General features: G+C 45.6%; 1 protein-coding gene across 6 annotated transcripts in view; it reads right to left on the bottom strand.

Annotated features, from left to right (window-relative positions):
* The window catches only part of LOC115172775 (myelin transcription factor 1-like protein), a 160,146-nt gene that overhangs the window by 40,300 nt on the left and 98,610 nt on the right, over window positions 1–21,236 (bottom strand). For all 6 annotated transcript variants that reach the window (XM_029730515.1, XM_029730514.1, XM_029730517.1 and 3 more), the window contains exons 6-7: window positions 9,383–9,849; window positions 641–1,798 (exon numbers count right to left, since the gene is read on the bottom strand). In XM_029730515.1, the coding sequence (XP_029586375.1) occupies window positions 641–1,798; window positions 9,383–9,849 (1,625 nt within the window). The remainder of the gene's footprint in view (window positions 1–640; window positions 1,799–9,382; window positions 9,850–21,236) is intronic.

Below are 21,236 nucleotides of genomic sequence, written 5' to 3'. Positions count from 1 at the left end.
TGACAAGCCTACCCTCTGATGTTGCCATGCTGGCCTATTTGAACAACATAAGCTTCTGCGGACGCTGCAGAGATGCTAGTCTCCAAATTGGCTGCAAAAGCTTGTCCTGGGGTCATAGTGAGGTTTCCCAGTGATCACGTCAGCCTCCCATCCCTATGTCTTTAACGATATGCGCTGAGAGTCGGGAAGCAAGTTCAGCAAGTGAGTGTTTTAATAAAATAAACACAACACAAAACAAGAAACACTAAAAGCACACAGACATGAAACTGAAACAGAAACAATGACACCTGAGGAAGGAACCAAAGGGAGTGACATATGTATAGGGAAGGTAATCAGGGTAGTGATGGAGTCCAGGTGAGTCTGACGACGCGCAGGTGGTGACAGGTGTGCGCCATAACGAGCAGCCTGGTGACCTAGAGGCCGGAGAGGGAGCACACATGACAATGTCTCACAGACAGAGAGGGGATATGGGGAGGCAGAGCCAGGGACTGACTGGGGTTTACCTGACAAACATACATGAACTGTTCATTCACCTCAGCAAGGTGAAAGAGATAGGCGAATGTCTGGTGTTGTTGCAGCATACACAACACACTGTGCATCCTCTTTATAAGTCAAACTCATTGTAGCCAGGTTTACTTACCTTTATGGTAGTAGGGCTTCTTCATCCCATCATGGAGTCGGGCCTTGCGCTCCTCTCCGTAGCCGTGCCGTGATTGGTGCTCCCCATGATGGCCTCCATGGTGATGATGATACCTCACCCTGTCCCGCCGCGCTGCCTCGGCAGCCATCTTGTCCCTCATGGCCTTGGCCCTCTCAGACTCTAGCGCGATGGCCTTCTCCAGCAGAGACAGGTTCCCCTTGGTCATGTCGAACACTTCCTCCGAGTGGTCTGACGTCACTGACCGCGTGTCCTCGTCCCGGTCGTGGATGTGGTTGTGGTAGCGGTCATCCTGAGCGCAGCTGGAGAAGCCCTTGGAGCGCGGACTCAGCTGCTCCTCCAGCTTCATCAGGTTGACCATGTCAGAGTAGTTCCTCTCCAGGGTGCGCCTATCCTCCTGGCTCTGCTGGAGGTCCCCGTACCAAGGCTGGTGGGGGAGGGAGTGGGGGTGGGGGTTGAGATGGGGGTGCTGCCCCTGGGTGTCCCCACCGCCAGGGTAGCTATGATGGGGGAGGCTTGTGCCCAAGCGGTCGGCCGGCTGCGTCTCACTCAGTTTGCGGGCCAGGTCGAAGCACTGGTTTCTCAGACACTCCAGGCTGCTTAGACACACCTCCTCATCACTCTCCTCCAGTCCGTTAGAGGGTTTACCCTGACCGATACCACCTCCACCTCCTCCATTACGACTCCCTTCCCCGTTCTCCTCTGTCCCTTCCTCATAGTCTCCTCCATCCAGGTTGTCAGAGAGCACAGCCCCATGACCCTGGGCCAGCAGCTTCAGAGAGTCCACTGTCTCCCTCACTACATCACTGTCCACATCCAGAGTCAACTCACCCTTCCTTTGACCTTCTTCCCCACCCTCCTCCTCTTCTTCCTCTTCTTCTTCATCCTCCTCTTCTTCTTCCTCCTCCTCTTCCTCTTCCTCCTCCTCCTCCTCTTCCTCGGCGCTGTTGGAGGAGTTGCTGTTCATCTCAGACTCGGTCATGGCGCGGTAGGCGGCATCCTCTGCTATCTTCCCTAGGTTGAGCAGAGACTTGGCCACCAGCTCATCATAGTTCTCATACTCATCGTTGTTGTTGTCGTCCTTCTCCCCCGTCGGACCGGATTTGGGATGGCCGCCACCGCCGACACACTGATCATCGTCTGTACGCGGAAAAAGAAGAACAAATGGATTGTAATCACATTTCACTCATTCTATTTAACGGGTAAATCAGATTTCTGGGCTTCGTCCATTTGAATTCAATAAGGAACTCTTTGCGTTCCTCAATAATGTACTTTCAGGGTCTTAACAGCAGCCTGTAAAGGAATTGTGAATCAGCACAGGAAGTGGGATAAAGTGGTCTGGAAATTTCCATAGAGATGTTTTGGATGTACATTCAGTACACTGCATCCTAGTAATCTGGATCCTTCGTGTCACAACAACAAGAACACTCTGGCTGCCAGTTGATGGCTAAGTAACTGGTATATAGCAATACGCTTTTCATTTGACAACATTTTGTAGGGGAGCAAACTGGGACCTTCAAACTGTAATCATCATGCTTTATGTTATACATTGATTGCCTCATGTAATGTGCTATTACCTTAACAGAATAAACAAATCCCTACATTCTCCTCGTTCCAGAAGGTACATATTTGTCCAATCAACAGGATCTTTAGAATGCTGGCCATTGGCTAATTGATTACGCCAGACAGGCTGCTAATGTTAGCTGAACCTCTCCTGTCAGTAATGTGAAGCAGCCACTCTCTGGACCATTTCTCACATTCCCTCCCGGCCTAAACCGCCAAGAGCGCATCGCATCGCTCACACCCAAACCGCCACACGTTTGCCACTTACATTCCTGCGCAGAGAAAAAGCCAAGAGGCAAACAAATAAGTAATACATGTGACTTTGATTTCTGGAGGGAGCGAGAAAATCACCTTACAAAACAGTAGTGCGATGTAATCTTCCGTGGTGAAGTATTAATTATCACCAGGTTCAAAGACGCATCAGCTGTCCCAATACACTTGTGTGTGACCGGGAACATTTCAATAAGATAGAGGGAAACATGAAGCATGAAAGACTTACATGCACAAACAAACACATATATGCATTCTTGAGACACTTTACATAGGTGTACACAAACATTAAATTCACACCCAGAGAACACATTGACACACACACACACACACACACACACACACACACACACACACACACACACACACACACACACACACACACACACACACACACACACACACACACACACACACACAAATCCACTGAGAGCAAGACAACATGTAGGGTGTTGGGGTGAGGGCTCTGGACCACGGAGAGAGAACAGTCACGACTGACCAGGCACATATTTTGACAGGGGAACGCTTTCTTACAGTACCCTACCCTTGCCATGGCTGCCAGAGGTTACATTTTTTGAAGTTTTGAAACATGGCTCAGGAAAGCAATTTGAAGAGCAATCAAGGTACACAAAGGGGAAAGGGAAGCGAAACAGATTGAAAGAGGAACTGAGAGATTGCGCTGCTCCGTATAAAGCTTGGATTAGCAATGCAGCAGCAGTGTGCAGCAGTGTGCAAATATCCATTGAGAAACATAGAACCGCCATAACAATGCCACCTCTACTACAGTTAGCAGATTGGAATCTGCCTGCTGCCACTTATGTCTTGGAGAGTATGGTGGAAATGATAGTGGCCTAATGCATGTGGAGAGACTTATCTACATTTCTGAGAAGAAGAAAAAAGGAGACGAATAAAGGTGTGATTTCATCCTCCTCTCTAAAGATGGCACTGTGGTTGAGAACGACAGAGAGAATCCCAAATATTCACTAAGTTTATTTAGGCCAGAGCAGAAAGCTAGAACACCCAGTGGAATTGACTGAATTGTGCTCTTTGAGTCAAGAATGGAAACAAAGACTATCTCCTTGACTGTGGTCGCTGTAATTAATGTCAGTCTAAGGAGATTCTCACATGCCCAACAGAGAGACAGAGAGAGACAGAGGAGGGAGGCTGATACTACACTACTAGAAATAAGTTAGGACAACGTACTGTACCACAGAGGGTTAACAGAGCCCCCCCTCTCTGTCTCTCTCTCGTTCTCGCTCTCTCAGAGCTCCAGTCTTAATTGGACGTGAAGGTTCTGTCAGGGAAGGATTTGAGGTGTGGGGGTGAAAGGCAGAATGAGTTGGAGAGAAACCTGTCAAATGTGGTGTTAGGGCAAGTAATAGGCAGAGACCACACATGGGGGAGAACTTGTCACATACCAGACTGTCTCCAAACCAGACACAGGCTACTGTGTCTTCTCTCTATAGAGAGATCTGTGATCATTGTGTTTGTTGCAGGTCATTGTGAACAGAAGGTTTTGTATCTAACTTATGCATGCCATTAAGCAAAGGTGGTGAGTAAGCAAGGGCTGCTTTTGACTTTTCTCACACAAATACATGCCCTCTCTGACACCTATGCAGTAGTTCTATGGATGCTGTCATTTCAAGAACGATGGCTTCTTTCACCGCATCATTTTGAGTCCTGATTCAGTGTTTCAGGGCATTTAGGTGTTTTGGAGATAGATGGACAGAGGGTTCCCATCCAGCCAGTGCCAAACTGCCATTTTCACAGGATCTGTGTCTGAGAGACAACGCCAGCACTGCTTAACCTCCGACTGAGATAACCCTGAAGGCAAAAGTCCCCAAAACACCTAAAATTACAGAGCTGAATCTCTCTTGAAAAAAGAGCCTTTGCTGCCAAACTGTCTCTCTTTTCTTAGTGACCGGGTTTGATCTAGCACTAAAAATGATTTTTCAGGTAGCTACAGTCGTCTTATACAGTAGGTTGGAGGAAAAGCAAATGCTGAAACAAATAAATAAACCAATCAAACAGATGAAACAAACAAAGATCAAAGGAATATGAACAGCATATTATATTCTATGTTCTGGGACATGCAGGCTTGGGATTCTGTTTGCATGTTGTTATGTAAAATTGTATCACATTTCATTTCCCAGTACGCTGGCAAAAGTATCATTTACTGCCTTTATTCCCTTACTATACTGCACATATATATATACTGCTCAAAAAAATAAAGGGAACACTAAAATAACACATCCTAGATCTGAATGAATTAAATTATCTTATTAAATACTTTTTTCTTTACATAGTTGAATGTGCTGACAACAAAATCACACAAAAATAATCAATGGAAATCCAATTTATCAACCCATGGAGGTCTGGATTTGGAGTCACACTCAAAATTAAAGTGGAAAACCACACTACAGGCTGATCCAACTTTGATGTAATGTCCTTAAAACAAGTCAATATGAGGCTCAGTAGTGTGTGTGGCCTCCACGTGCCTGTATGACCTCCCTACAACGCCAGGGCATGCTCCTGATGAGGTGGCGGATGGTCTCCTGAGGGATCTCCTCCCAGACCTGGACTAAAGCATCCGCCAACTCCTGGACAGTCTGTGGTGCAACGTGGCGTTGGTGGATGGAGCGAGACATGATGTCCCAGATGTGCTCAATTGGATTCAGGTCTGGGGAACGGGCGGGCCAGTCCATAGCATCAATGCCTTCCTCTTGCAGGAACTGCTGACACACTCCAGCCACATGAGGTCTAGCATTGTCTTGCATTAGGAGGAACCCAGGGCCAACCGCACCAGCATATGGTCTCACAAGGGGTCTGAGGATCTCATCTCGGTACCTAATGGCAGTCAGGCTACCTCTGGCGAGCACATGGAGGGCTGTGCGGCCCCCCAAAGAAATGCCACCCCACACCATGACTGACCCACCGCCAAACCGGTCATGCTGGAGGATGTTGCAGGCAGCAGAACGTTCTCCACGGCGTCTCCAGACTCTGTCACGTCTGTCACATGTGTTCAGTGTGAACCTGCTTTCATCTGTGAAGAGCACAGGGCGCCAGTGGCGAATTTGCCAATCTTGGTGTTCTCTGGCAAATGCCAAACGTCCTGCATGGTGTTGGGCTGTAAGCACAACCCCCACCTGTGGACGTCGGGCCCTCATACCACCCTCATGGAGTCTGTTTCTGACCGTTTGAGCAGACACATGCACATTTGTGGCCTGCTGGAGGTCGTTTTGCAGGGCTCTGGCAGTGCTCCTCCTGTTCCTCCTTGCACAAAGGCGGAGGTAGCGGTCCTGCTGCTGGGTTGTTGCCCTCCTAAGGCCTCCTCCACGTCTCCTGATGTACTGGCCTGTCTCCTGGTAGTGCCTGCATGCTCTGGACACTACGCTGACAGACACAGCAAACCTTCTTGCCACAGCTCGCATTGATGTGCCATCCTGGATGAGCTGCACTACCTGAGCCACTTGTGTCGGTTGTAGACTCCGTCTCATGCTACCACTAGAGTGAAAGCACCGCCAGCATTCAAAAGTGACCAAAACATCAGCCAGGAAGCATAGGAACTGAGAAGTGGTCTGTGGTTACCACCTGCAGAACCACTCCTTTATTGGGGGTGTCTTGCTAATTGCCTATAATTTCCACCTGTTGTCTATTCCATTTGCACAACAGTATGTGAAATTTATTGTCAATCAGTGTTGCTTCCTAAGTGGACAGTTTGATTTCACAGAAGTGTGATTGACTTGGAATTACATTGTGTTGTTTAAGTGTTCCCTTTATTTTTTTGAGCAGTGTATTCAACGTCATGACTTTTTCCACATTTTGTTAATTTATAGCCATAATCTAAAATGGATGAAAAAATTTGCACACAATACCCCATGATGACAAAGCCAAAACAGTTTTTGGGAAAGTTTTGCAAATTTATTAAAAAAACAACAGAAAAACCTTATTTACATTAGTATTCAGACCTTTTGCTATGAGACTCGAAATTGTGCTTAGGTACATCGTGTTCCATTGATCATCCTTGAGATGTTTCTACAACTTGATTGAAGTCCACCTGTGGTAAATTCAATTGATTGGACATGATTTGGAAAGGTACACAACTCTCTATATACGGTTCCACAGTTGACAGTGCATGTCAGAGCAAAACTAAGCCATGAGGTGAAAGGAATTGTTCGTAGAGCTCTGAGACAGGATTGTGTCGAAGCACAGACCTGGGGAAGGGTACAAAAACATTTCTGCAGCATTGAAGATCCCCAAGAACACAATGGCCTCCATCATTATTAAATGGAAGAAGTTTGGAATCACCAAGAATCTTCCTAAAGATGGCCGCCTGGCAAAACTGAGCAAACGGGGGAGAAGGGCCTTGGTTAGGGAGGTGAACAAGAACCCGATGGTCAATCTGACAGAGCTCTAGAGTCCCTCTGTGGAGATGGGAGAACCTTCAAGAAGGACAACCATCTCTGCAGCACTCCACCAATCAGGCCTTTATGGTAGAGTGGCCAGATGGAAGCCACTACTCAGTAAAAGGAACATGAAAACACGCTTGGAGTTTGCCAAAAGGCACCTAAAGACTCACAGACCATGAGAAACATGATTCTCCAGTCTGATGAAAGCAATATTAAACTATTTAGCTTGAATGTCATGCGTCACATCTGGAGGAAACCTGGCACCATCCCTATAGTGAAGCAGGGTGGTGACAGTATCATGCTGTGGGGATGTTTTTCAATTACAAGGACTGGGATACTAGTCAGGATCGAGGCAAAGATGAACGGAGCAAAGTACAAAGAGATCCTTGATGAAAACCTGCTTCAGAGTGCCCAGGACCTGACTGAGGTGAGGGTTCACCTTCCAACAGGACAACAACACTAAGCACACTGCCAAGACAATGCAGGAGCGGCTTCGTGACAAGTCTCTGAATGTCCTTGATTGGCCCAGCCAGAGGCCGGACTTGACCAAACATCTCTGGAGAGACCTGAATATAGCTGTGCAGCGACACTCCCCATCCAACCTGACAGAGATTGAGAGGATCTGCAGAGAAGAATGGGAGAAACTCCCCAAACACAGGTGTGCCAAGCTTGTAGCGTCAAACCCAAGAAGACACGAGGCTGTAATCGCTACCAAAGCTGCTTCAACAAAGTTCTAAGTAAAGGGTCTGAATACTTATGTAAATGTGATATTAGCTTATATTTTTTTTAATAATCACAAAAATTCCTAAAAACCTGTTTTAGGTTTGTCATTATGGGTTATTCTATGTAGATTGATGAGGGAAAAAAATGATTTAATCAATTTTAGAATAAGGCTGTAACCTAACAAAACGTGGAAAAAGTCAAGGGGTCTGAATACTTCCTGAAGACACTGTATACAGTACCAGTCCAACGTTTGGACACACCTACTCATTCAAGGGTTTTTCATTATTTTTACTATTTTCTACATTGAAGAATAATAGTTAAGACATCAAAACTATGACATAACACATATGGAATCACGTAGCAACCAAAAAAGTGTTAATCAAATCAAAATATATTTTAGATTTTAGATTCTTCAACGTAGCCACCCTTTGCCTTGATGACAACTTTGCACACTCTTGGCCTTCTCCTAACCAGCTTCATGAGGTATTCACCTGGAATGCATATAAATTAACAAGTGTGTCTTGTTAAAAGTTAATTTGTGGAATTTCTTTCATTCTAATGTGTTTGAGAATCAGTTGTGTTGTGTGTGACAAGGTAGGGGTGGTATACAGACGATAGCACTATTTGGCAAAAGACCAAGTCCATATTATGGCAAGAACAGCTCAAATAAGCAAAGAGAAATGACAGTCCATCATTACTTTAAGACATGAAGGTAAGTCAATCCGGAAAACTTTAAGAACTTTGAAAGTTTCTTCAAGTGCAGTCACAAAATCCGTCAAGCACTATGATGAAACAGGCTCTCATGAGGACCGTCACAGGAAGGGAAGACCCAGAGTTACCTCTGCTGCAGAGGATAAGTTCATTAGAGTTAACTGCACCTCAGATTGCAGCCCAAATACATGCTTCACCGAGTTCATGTAACAGACACGTCTCAACATCAACTGTTCAGATGAGACTGCATGAATCAGGCCTTCATGGTCGATTTGCTGCATAGAAACCACTACTAAAGGACACCAATAAGAAGAAGAGATTTGCTTGGGCCAAGAAACCCGAGCAATGGACATTTGACTGGTGGAAATCTGTCCTTTAGTCTGATGAGTCCAAATTTGAGATTTTTGGTTCCAACCTCCGTGTCTTTGTGAGACGCAGAGTAGGTGAACGGGTGATCTCTGCATGTGTGGTTCCCACCGTGAATCATGGAGGAGGAGGTGTGATGGTGTGGGGGTGCTTTGGTGGTGCTGCATCAGATGACCTGGCCTCCACAAACACCTGACCTCAACCAAGTTGAGATGGTTTGAGATGAGTTGGACCACAGAGGAAAGGAAAAGCAGTCAACAAGTGCTCAGCATATGTGGGAACTCCTTCAAGACTGTTGGAAAAGCATTCCAGGTGAAGCTGGTTTAGAGAATGCCAATAGTGTGCAAAGCTGTCATCATGGCAAAGGGTGGCTTTTTGAAGAATCTCAAATATAAAATATATTTTGATTTATTTAACAATTTTTTGGTTACCACATGATTCCATATGTGTTTTCTCATAGTTTTGATGTCGTCACTATTATGTAGAAAAAAGTTAAAATAAAGAAAAACCCTTGAATGAGTAGGTGTGTCCAAACTTTTGACTGGCACTGTGTATATATATATATATATATATATATATATATATATATATTCTAACCATTCCACAATGCAAATATTTACATTCTTTTGAATATTATATCCAAATATCTTTCGGTGTAACAGGCAAGTAAATAAAGTCTCACCTTGGCCTTGACTCTGCTCATCAAACTCCTCCTCATACTCTTCCTCATCTTCTTCCTCTTCCTCTTCTTCTACTCCCTCTTCCTCTTCCTCCTCCTCCTCCTCTTCTTGTTCCACCTCTACCTCCTCCCCCTCTCCCTCCCCTCTCTCCACATCTCCTTCTTCCTGCTCCATCTGTTCCTCATTGTCATCCGAGTATCTCTCCTCTTCCTCATCCTCTACCTCCTCCTCTTCCTCATCTCCCCCATCCTCTACTCCCTCCTCCACCTCCTCCTCTCTATCATCCATTTCCTCTGTTCCGTCCGTCTCGTAGTTCTCCTCCATAGTAGAGTTGTCCATCTGGGTTATGAGTGGTGTCCCCTTGGATGCTGGTTCAAGGGGTTCCAGTATGGGCTCCAACACTTCCAGGGGTTCCAGAGGCTGTCTGTCCACTGTTTTCCTCTTCTTGGCCAGAGGGCAGCCGTACACACTGCAGGGGACAGATAACACCAGAACCATTAACTGTTAGCCAGCAGACCCAAAACCCCAGCCACCTCACCAGGCTTAGTGGCTGACTGGCTAAGCTAATACAATACACTGGCTCTGGTCTCTAAATGTGTCACTGGGCCAGCACACTACCCAGCAGGCTATTCACTGACTAAAACACATTTGGAGAGAATTCTACAAAACACAATAAAACACTACTGCAGCACAATGGTACAAGGTGCTGAATGTTCTCTTGCTTTCTCGCTGCAGAACAGCTCTAGGACAGAGCCAATGCTCTGCTGAAGGTTTTCGTTTGTGGCACCATAGAGAAAGTGAAATCAAAGTTTAGTAAACGGAGCTCTAATCGTGCCCATAATCATTCACTATTGTGTAATTACATTCTAATTGCCATCCTTTGCTGGGTTAATAATTATAGGAGGCAGGATGAGGATTTCTGAGACAAATAAAAACAATGATATTAAAACAAATAGATAATTGCATCCCTGGGTTACCCTCTGAAAACAAATTGTTTATTTAGCTGGCATCGTCTGACTCTGTTGTGGCGACTGCAGCGAAACATGCAGCTATACATGTTGTTGTAGTATGGTCATTGGGAAAACAGCATAATCAGAGGGATGCGTTTACTGTATTCTCCTGGTCCCATTGGCAGCAGAGGACACATTTTAATCTGATCATCTGATCATCTGTGTATTCACCCAGAATATTGATCACAGGAGCCTAATCCATTTCCCTCATCAAACCATGGGGAGTCTGGGGGCGATACAGGTCTGTGTGTGTGTGTGTGTTCAAGTGCATGTGTGTATGTGTACATTGATGTGCGCATGTGGCACCCAGTCCCTCTATCAAACTAACCACACGGACAGAGTCCCAATGAGACCAGTGCGACAACGTGTTTTGGGTGCCAAGCAGAGCAGTGTTCCATGCTGGTCGGTAACAGAGTCAGAAATGCTTCAGGTATGCTTAGTTAGAGGCTACTGAGCTGTGAAATGTTCCTGTTTCCCCTTCACACCAGCCCAGAGTGTTTATCCCTCCTCACTCAGCCCAGAATAGGCCCTAATGTGAACAAATAGACAGCATTAGGTTGAAGGAGCGGAGGAGTGAAATTATATCAGCAGTTATTATAGTCGGTGGAGGTGTTCTGTTTTGGACGTTTCCAAGCGGATGTGGCACCTCTCGGAAGCCTCCTCCACTCAAGGTTAGGGGGGTGCTGCTAATACATGAGCCTCATTTCTTAAATTGCTGGAGAACTGGGTATTTTGACTCCCTGCAACATGCTAACTGTGGACCTTTTACCAGTGTTTATTTGTTTCAGAATTGCAAAGCCGCATGATTTATGATCTCTCTCTCTCTCTCTCTCTCTCTCTCTCTCTCTCCCTCTCTCACACACACACACACACACACACACACACACACACACACACACACACACACACACACACACACACACACACACACACACACACACACACACACTGTTCTACACAGACCAAAAGGAGCGAGTGTCAATCACTCAGTCAGCGTCGGGCTCAACTGGCAGACAGCCTCAATCTCAGCAGGCCCAGGGATTACTTAATAGCCTGACCCCTGCACCCACACCCAGGGCCTCATTTCATTAATCTAAGACCAAAAGGAAACTCATTCCCTGCCTGTCAGCCCTGCAGGCTCCTGCAGGTCCTGCACCTCTCCCCAGGGTGGGGGTGGAGGTGTGTGTGTGGGGGTGGGGTCGCTGGGTACTGTGATCAATAGTGCTTGTGACCAAACATCTCAAAAGAACATTAAAATGCCACTCATCCTGGCCCATTCCAGAGCCCCTCCAAATAAATCAAGGGCTGTTCCCAGCAGGATACGTACTGCCAAGCAGCCAGCCTGGCAGGGAGGATAGGTGAGTTCGAGGGAGGGAGGGAAGTTGGGAAGGAGTGAAGGTGTCTAGCTGTTGAAATTCACTCTTCCCTCTACTCGTCTTCCATTGCATACCTCTCTGTCTGTCAGACTGGATGGCTTTTAGCGATGAGGCAGTACTTGCAGTGCATCACCCAGATGGAGGGGCTGTATGGCTGTGCTTAATGTGCTACAGTCAATCCATGACAGCTATTCATGTATTTTCACCTGAATCACTTCACAATTCACAATCTCAGTGATACTGCTAATTGCATTGAAACACTCGAATGGATTAACGTTTAAAATCACTAGAAATTGTTTTTATCTGGCCAATAAAAAGGGGTCAATTACACCAGTTAGTATTTCCATTGTTACATAATGTTCCATTGTACTACTACTGCAAATATGTTTCAGTGGGTCCTAAAATCCTCCCTTACTGAAAGACTTCATTACAATATTTACCGAAAACAACTTTATGCATGATCTCCAAATGCCTCTTTATCCCACTAATGTGTTAAAAACAAAAATACAATGCATTCGGAAAGTATTCAGACCACTCAACATTTTACACATTGTGTTACTTTACAGCCTTATTCTAAAATGGATTAAATAAAACATGTTCCGCATCAATCTACACACAATACCCCACAAAGACAAAGCGAAAACATCCTGTTTCTATTGATCATCCATAGTGCATGTCAGAGCAAAAACAGTGCATGTCAGACAGTGCATGTCAGAGCAAGCCATGAGGTTGAAGGAATTGTCCCTAGAGTTCCGAGACAGGATTGTGTCGAGACACAGTGGCCTCCATCATTCTTAAGAGGAAGAAGTTTGGAACCACCACTCTTCCTAGAGCTGGCAGCCCGGCCAAACTGAGCAATCGGGAGAGAAGGGTCTTGGTCAGGGAGGTGACCAAGAACCCGATGGTCACTCTGACAGAACTCCAGAAGGACAACCATCTCTGCAGCACTCCACCATCAGGCCTTTATGGTAGAGTGGCCAGACGGAAGCCACTCCTCAGTAAAAGGCACATGACAGCCAAATTGGAGTTTGCCAAAAGGCACCTAAAGGACTCTCAGACCATGAGAAATATGATTCTCAGGTCTGATGAAAACAAGATTTAACTCTTTGGCCTGAAGGCCAAGCGTCACGTCTGAAGGAAACCTGGCGCCATCCCTACTGTGAATGTTTTGGGGATGTTTTTCAGCGGCAGAGACTGGGAGACTAGTCTGGATGGCAGGTAGCTTAGTGGTTAGAGCGTTGGGCCAGTAACCGAAAGGTTGCTAGATGGAAGAACTGGGGCATTTTTAGCTCCCAGGAATTGTGTACAGGTCCTTGTGACATGGGGCTGTGCATTATCATTCTGAAACATGAGGGGATGGCTGCGGATTAATGGCACGACAATGGGCCTCAGGATCTCGTCACAGTATCTCTATGCATTCAAATTGCCATCGATAAAATGCAATTTAGTTCGTTGTCCGTAGCTTATGCCTACCCATACCATAACCCCACCGCCACCATGGGGCACTCTGTTCACAAAGTTGACATCAGCAAACCACTCGCCCACATGACGCCATACACTTCGTCTGCGGTTGTGAAGCCGGGTTGGACGTACTGTCTCTAAAACAACGTTATGGTAAGGCTTATGGTAGAGAAATTAACGTTACATTCTCTGGCAACAGCTCTGGTGGACATTCCTGCAGTCAGCATTCCAATTGCACACTCCCTCAAAACTTGAGACATCTGTGGCATTGTGTTGTATTACAAAACTGCAGCAGCCTTTTACTGTCCCCAGCACAAGGTGCACCTGTGTAATGATCATGCTGTTTAATCAGCTTCTTGATGCCACACTTGTCAGGTGGATGGATTATCTTGGCAAAGGATAAATGCTCACTAACAGGGATGTAAACACATTTTTGCAAAAAATTTGAGAGAAATACATTTCTTGTGCTTATGGAACATTTCTGGGCTCTTTTATTTCAGCTCATGAAACATGGGACCAACAGTTTACATGTTGCGTACATTTGTTTGTTCAGTGTAAAATGATACAAAATACTTTGCTCATGATGCAACAACAGCCTGTAACAACAGCCTGAGTGCACCGGCCTTGAAACAACGATACAGAGCTATTCTATGTATTATCTGAGCGGCGCTGGTGCTCCTAGGTCAAAATTCCGTCTGCATTCCACAGGTCATGTTTATAAGTGAGTGTTCCAAAAAACGATCAAGATGAGGAAAAGTCTCCCGGCACACCTAGGAGTTCCTCAAGGCACACCAGTGTGCTGCAGCACATCGGTTGAAAACCACTGCTTGGTGTAGCCTACTACTCTTGCTGTGAGGTTGAAGTGACACACACACATCAGCATCCCACAATTCTCCGCTTTCTCACAGCAAGGCCTTTGCCACATCTCAACCATCTCACCCCTGCTACCGTGACTACATCCTTCTGACTGCGCCCTGCAATTAACATTCCACAGGTAATTATTAAGGTCCATTTAAATAAAGAAATACTGCTGGCGTCAGGAGAGGAGGACAGAAAGTATTTGTCTTTTGTCTTTTCTTCACCAGGCAGCAGGGTAGAAGTCTTTAATAGGTGTGTTTGGTATGAAAGGCAGCTATCGAAGGAAAATTGACCCTTGTGTAACAGAAAAGCCACTTCAGGTTTGTATTGTATTTTTAAAGAGATAATTCTGGATGAAATGCATTCAACTAAAGGGGAACAAGTGGTCAGTCAAGTAACATGAGGAAAACACTGTACATGTTAAGGAAAGCCCATTTTGAGAGCTCAGAATCATGAGTAGGATTACCTCTGTCTTTGTGTGGTTGTGTGTGTGTCTGTGTTTGTGTATGTGTGTCTCTGTGTCTGTGTCCATGTGTGCACTTACATGCGTGTGTATATATGTATGCGTTAATGCTTCCGGCATGTGAGTGTGTGTGTGTGTGTGTGAGTGTGTGTGTGTGTGTGTGTGTGTGTGTGTGTGTGTGTGTGTGTGTGTGTGTGTGTGTGTGTGTGTGTGTGTGTGTGTGTGTGTGTAATCCCAGGCAGGTGACAGTGAGCGTTACCCAGCAGCTTTATTAGCAGTCATATTAAAGCCTGTTCACAGCGGGGGATGAAGCTTTGTCCAGTCATAAGCATTATGTGCTATTTGTCTCCCTGACACTGGGATGAGACTGCTGCTGCACATCATGGCTTTCACTCTTCACTCTTAGAAAAAAAGGTGCTATCTAGAGCCTAAAAGGAACTACTTTTGGTTCCAAGAAGAAAACTTTTGGGTTTCATGTAGAACACTTTCCACAGAGGGTTCTACATGGAAACCAGAATGGTTCTACCTGAAAACAAAAAGGGTTCTACCTGAAACCAAAATGGGCTTTGCTATGGGAACAGCCGAAGAACCCCTTTGGAACCTTTTTTTCTAAGTGTTGATTACTTTATATCTCCCCTGCTTCTCTCTCACTTTGTCTCTCGCTCTCCCTTTCTCTCTCACTCTCTCATTCTCAATCTCTCTCTTTCTCACTCTCACCATCTCCCCTGTCTTTCTCTCTCCCTCTCCATCCCTTACACCCCATTCTCACTCACTCTTCACCTATCTCTCTTCTTACCACCATCCTCTCTCTTTATACCTAAATTGTCTCCTTTTCTACCTCATCCCCTGTCTGCCTAGAGAGAGAGAAAGAGAGAGAGAGAGAGCTATTAGAGGAGTTCTGTGCACCTCTCGCTGTGTCCCTACCTAACAGGATCTATTGGCACGCGTGGCAGAGCGCCATCTCCATGGTGATATCCTCCAGAAATCCAACAGGGATTTGCCATCCTCGCAAACAGTAGCAAGTCAGGAAGAGATAGATAGAAAGATATATATATATATAGGGGGGGGTCGGTGGAGAAAAGGAGAGATAGGGAGAGGAGAGTTGGAGAGAGAGAGAGAGAATGGAAGGGAGAGAAAGACAGAGGGAGATAGAGAGAGGGAGAGAGAGAGAGACAGAGCGAGAGAGAGAGGAGTGTGAGAGGGAGAGAGAGCAAGAGACAGCAAGAGAGAGGGGGAGAGGAAAGAGGGGTAGAGGTAGAATGAGAGTCAGAGAGAGGGGGAGAAGAGAGCAAAAGCTGTGTGGTTCTGTGGGAGGGGAGGCTCAGGCAGCCACTGCAATTTGGGTGTATTCTGTGTGCTCTAATTGTGGATTTTATACTGGATAATACAACACACGCTATGGTATAGTTTGTACACACAGCCAACACAGAGATGGTATTGAAAAACATCAAGTCCCTGTTGTGATTCATTGTAGTGTGATGGACTGTAATGGGAGACAGTCAATGCAGTAGAGCCAGAGGAATCAAACCCATGCAGACAAACACAGACCCAGCACCAACTCACATCATTAACTCAGGCTGCCAGGCAGCCCCAGTCTCTTCCTCTGCCCCAGCCCCGTACCCAGCCTCTTCTTCAGCCCCAGGCTTTTCCTCTGCCTCAGCCGCGTACCCAGCCTCTTTTTCAGCCCCAGTATTTTCCTCTGCCCCAGCCGCGTACCCAGCCTCTTCTTCAGCCCCAGTATTTTCCTCTGCCTCAGCCCCGTACCCAGCCTCTTCTTCAGCCCGTCTCTTCCTCAGCCCCCTAGTCACCTCTTCTTCAGCACCATTACTTTCCCCATGTCCATCAACTTACCCCTGCCTGTTTCCCTGCCCTTACCCCTGCACTTTCCCTAGCCCCAGCCCTCATATTTCCCCCTGCCCTTGGCGCAGCCCCTGCCCTTGCCCCAAAACCATCCCCCTGCACCTCCCCAGCCCCCTTCCATTGCCCCAGCCCCTAGCCCCCTTCCATTGCCCCAGCCCCTAGCCCCCTTCCATTGCCCCAGCCCCTAGCCCCCTGCCCTTGCCCCAGCCCCCTGCCCTTGCCCCTGCACTTTCCCCAGTCCCAACCCCCTTCCTTTTCCCCTTCCCTTTCTCCAGCTGCCTGCCCCTCCCCCAGAACCAGCCCTCTGCTCTTATCCCAGCCCCCTTCCTTGCCCCATACCCCTTACCCCTTACCCCCATACTCCCTAACCCTTACCCCTTCCCTTACCCCTGCACTTGTCCTTCCCCCAGCCCCCTTCATTTGCCTCTGCCCTACCCCAGCCCCCTGCCCTTGCCCCAAACCCGGCCCCCTGCCATTGCCCCAGACCCAGCCTCAGAATTGCTATCCAAGCCTGACAGAATGACACCCCAGAGGCCCAACCAGTAGCCCCTAGCCTCTCCTAGGACCCTCTCAGCCATATCACCCCCATCGGATACAGATATGTGCCTGTCTGTCTATCTGGGGCCCAGAGATCAAGGCCTCACTGAGGGGATGGAAGAGTATGGCTCCAGGTAGGTAGTGGTCTAACACATCCACACCCCTGCTGACCTGAGGCTATAGCTGCCCATCACTCTGCTATGGATGAGTCAATCCACTAAACACCTCAGGATTAAATACACCAGTACAACAGACTGTATGGAGAGAGTGGCCAGCATAGGAACTCCACAAAATGTTATATTTAGTCATTTAGCAGACACCCTTATCCAGAGTGCATACATTTTCATGCCATTTTTTCATACTTTTTCATACTTTTTTTCATAAAAAAATATAATTTGTATGATTTCTAATCGTTTATAATGTTTTCTAATCATAACTTCAGTAAGAGGTGGACTGATAAAGCACCTAACTTCACTCCTGGATCACCCAGGTAAGGATCCCCTTACAAAAATATACCATGGTAGTGCAATCAAAAACATGCCATGGTACTGGTGCAAATACCAAAAAACCATGATAGTACCATGGTAGTTTTTTCATTGTCCTACCATGGCAGGAAAATACCATGGTATTTGCACCAGTACCATGCTATTTTCCTGCCATGGTAGTGATAAAAAAAACATGATTTTTTTTTTTATTGTACTTGCTACCATGGTACAAAAATTAACCGTGGTAGTACAATGAATAAAAAAACATGGGTTTGTACTGGCAGCATGTAGTGAAACAAGAAAGCATGGTTGTTGTTTACAATGTATTATGTTGGTCTGTGTCTCACCGGACCATCATAAAAAACGTAGTAATTTTTGGTACTCACATATTGCAAAATTGACTACTCGCTCTGCAATGGCAAAGCGTAAGCCTAGTACTCTCTTAAACCCTTTAGCTCATATTTGAAAACCACAACACACATGGTCTGAAACCCGGATAGGGTATGGTGAGAAGAATGAAGGGAGTCTGAAACCTTGAAGATTTAAAATAGTTAGTTTGTTTTGTGCTTCTCTCTTCAATTCAGTTCACTCTCTCTCACTCAACTGACTTGGCTATACATTTACATTACATTTAAGTCATTTAGCAGACGCTCTTATCCAGAGCGACTTACAAATTGGTGCATTCACCTTATGATATCCAGTGGAACAACCACTTTACAATAGTGCATCTAAATCTTTTAAGGGGGGGGGGATAGAAGGATTACTTTATCCTATCCCAGGTATTCCTTAAAGAGGTGGGGTTTCAGGTGTCTCCGGAAGGTGGTGATTGACTCCGCTGTCCTGGCGTCGTGAGGGAGCTTGTTCCACCATTGGGGTGCCAGAGCAGCGAACAGTTTTGACTGGGCTGAGCGGGAACTGTGCTTCCTCAGAGGTAGGGAGGCGAGCAGGCCAGAGGTGGATGAACGCAGTGCCCTTGTTTGGGTGTAGGGCCTGATCAGAGCCTGAAGGTATGGAGGTGCCGTTCCCCTCACAGCTCCGTAGGCAAGCACCATGGTCTTGTAGCGGATGCGAGCTTCAACTGGAAGCCAGTGGAGAGAGCGGAGGAGCGGGGTGACGTGAGAATTCTCTATACAATTCTAAAAAGCCAATATACCAAAAAAAACTATTTGTGAAAATTATCATCTTATCTCAGATACATGTTTATCATGTAATTCTCAACATATCGCTAAAAACAGCAAGTTACAATGTTTCCTTTTGTTTACACTGTGTGAACGTTGTCGCCATGACTACAACAGGCTAGCTTGACTGGAGCTAACTTTAGCCGACAACAGCTTCTATGCTAACGGACTTTTATAAATTAATTTAACTATCAAAACATAATCAAAAATAACAACGATTATATAATTATACTCTTCTTAACTTGGTGTTTCATATCCTATGCTATATATATCGCTCACTGTGATGTTAACATTTAAAATATTTTGTTGGCTTGGCTCTCTCATTCAATTGACTAGGCAGGCTAGCGCAAGAGCCACTGTAGAGTGAGCGCGTGTGAAGCAACCACTAGAGCGAGCGGCTCCCTCTCCGGGCCGAAACAAGCACAACACCCCTTGATTAAAAATACAGTAAATTATTACAAAATGCCAAAGATTAGGCTACCATATATCTCACATTTTCCCACATTTCAGGTTGGCAACACAGGGAAACCAAACATGAGCAAAAAACAGTTAATTATTAATACAGAAAGTATTACCCCTTTCTTGCAGCAACTATTTCCCTTTTCTTTGATGTTAGAGACAAACTAGGACAAACAATAGTAGTCTGCCTCTGACTTTATCAGAAACTTGCCCCTAATGGTATATAAATTCACCAATGTAATACCAACCAACCTCATTTGACCTTGGGGGGTTTATTTATTTAATGCATTAAATGAATAAAGTTAGTAGAGCATGGCACTTGCAACGTCAGGGTTGTAGGTTCAATTCCCATGGGGGACCAGTATGAAAATAAATATGAAAATGTATGCACTCACTACTGTAAGTCGCTCTGGATAAGAATGTCTGCTAAAGGACTAAAATGTCAAATATAATTATACTGCCATTGTACTATGGAAACACACAATAAAGATAATTATTAATAACTGGTAGCATTTATCATAACTGTGTGTTACCATGGTAGAATGTATAATGCTGTTTAAAACCATGGTATTTCTATGATCCACATCTATAACATGGTATTATTTAGGTGCATGGCAGTACCATCATTCTTCAAAGCTAAAACCATGGTACACTACATGGCCAAAAGTATGTGGACACCTGCTCTTCAAACATCTCATTCCAAAATCATGGGCATTAATATGGAGTTGGTCCCCCCTTTTCTGCTTTAATAGCCTCCACTCTTCTGGGAAGGCTTTCCGCTAGATGTTGGAACATTGCTGCGGGGGACTTGCTTCCATTCAGCCACAGAAGCTTTAGTGAGGTCGGGCACTGATGTTGGGCTATTAGGCCTGGCTCACAGTCGGTGTTCGAATTCATCTCAAAGGTGTTCGATGGGGTTGACAAACCATTTCTGTATGGACCTCGCTTTGTGCATGGGGGCATTGTTATACTGAAACAGGAAAGGGCTTTCCCCAAACTGTTGCCACAAAGTTGGAAGCACAGAATTGTCTAGAATGTCATTGTATGTTGTAGCATTAAGATTTCCCTTCACTGGAACTAAGGGGCCTAGCCAGAACCATGAAAAACAGCTCCAGAACATTATTCCTCCTCCACCAAACTTTACAGTTGGCACTATGCATTCAGGCGGGTAGCGTTCTCTTGACATCCGTCAAACCCAGATTAGTCTTTCAGACAGCCAAATGGTGAAGCGTGATTCATCACTCCAGAGAATGCGTTTCCACTGCTCCAGAGTCCAATGGTGGCAAGATTTACACCACTCCAGCCGACACTTGGCATTGCACATGGTGAACTTAGGCTTGTGTGCGGCTGCTCGGCCATGGAAATCCATTTCATGAAGCTCCCGACGAACGGTTCTTGTGCTGACATTGCTTCCAGAGGCAGTTTGGAATTCGGTAGTAAGTGTTGCAACCGAGGACGTGCTTCAGCACTTGGCAGTCCCGTTCTGTGAGCTTGTGTGGCCTGACACTTTGCGTCTGAGCTGTTGTTGCTCCTAGACGTTTCCAATTCACAATTACAGCACTTACAGTTGACCGTGGCAGCTGTTGAAATTTGACAAACTGTCTTGTTGGAAAAGTGTCTTCCTTTGATGGTGCCACATTGAAAGTAACTGAGCTCTTCAGTGTCCACATACTTTTCCATGATTCAGATCTATACCATGGTATAAATGATGCAATACCATAGTAATATTTAGGTATGATGGCAGTACTATGGTAGTACCATCATACTTCAAGGCTAAAATCATGGTGCATTTCCATGATTCAGACTACACCATGGTAGAAGTGAAAGTACCATAGTAGTACCATGTTATATTTTTGTAAGGGTCCTCTCCACTCACATAATTACTTCAATCAATCACATTAGCGTAGGGAGAGGCACATCTTGGATGAGGTTTACCCTCCTCCTCTGCACTATCCATCTGTGTTAGCTACACTGGATATGTTGCATTAGACAGTACACTGCCATAATAGGGTTCAAACTCCATAAATGTTTTTAAAAGTTAGTTTGAGATATGGTTCTAATGTGCACAGATATGGCAGCAATATTCACCAGAGCTCAAGAATATCAGCACAAAAAAACATGAGAGAAAAATTACCTAAAATATAACTGGCCCACCATGATACAACAGAA

The sequence above is a fragment of the Salmo trutta genome, chromosome 33, assembly GCF_901001165.1.
Source record: "Salmo trutta chromosome 33, fSalTru1.1, whole genome shotgun sequence".
NCBI classification, from domain to species: Eukaryota; Metazoa; Chordata; class Actinopteri; order Salmoniformes; family Salmonidae; genus Salmo; species Salmo trutta.
This window is presented reverse-complemented; position numbering and strand designations above follow the sequence as displayed.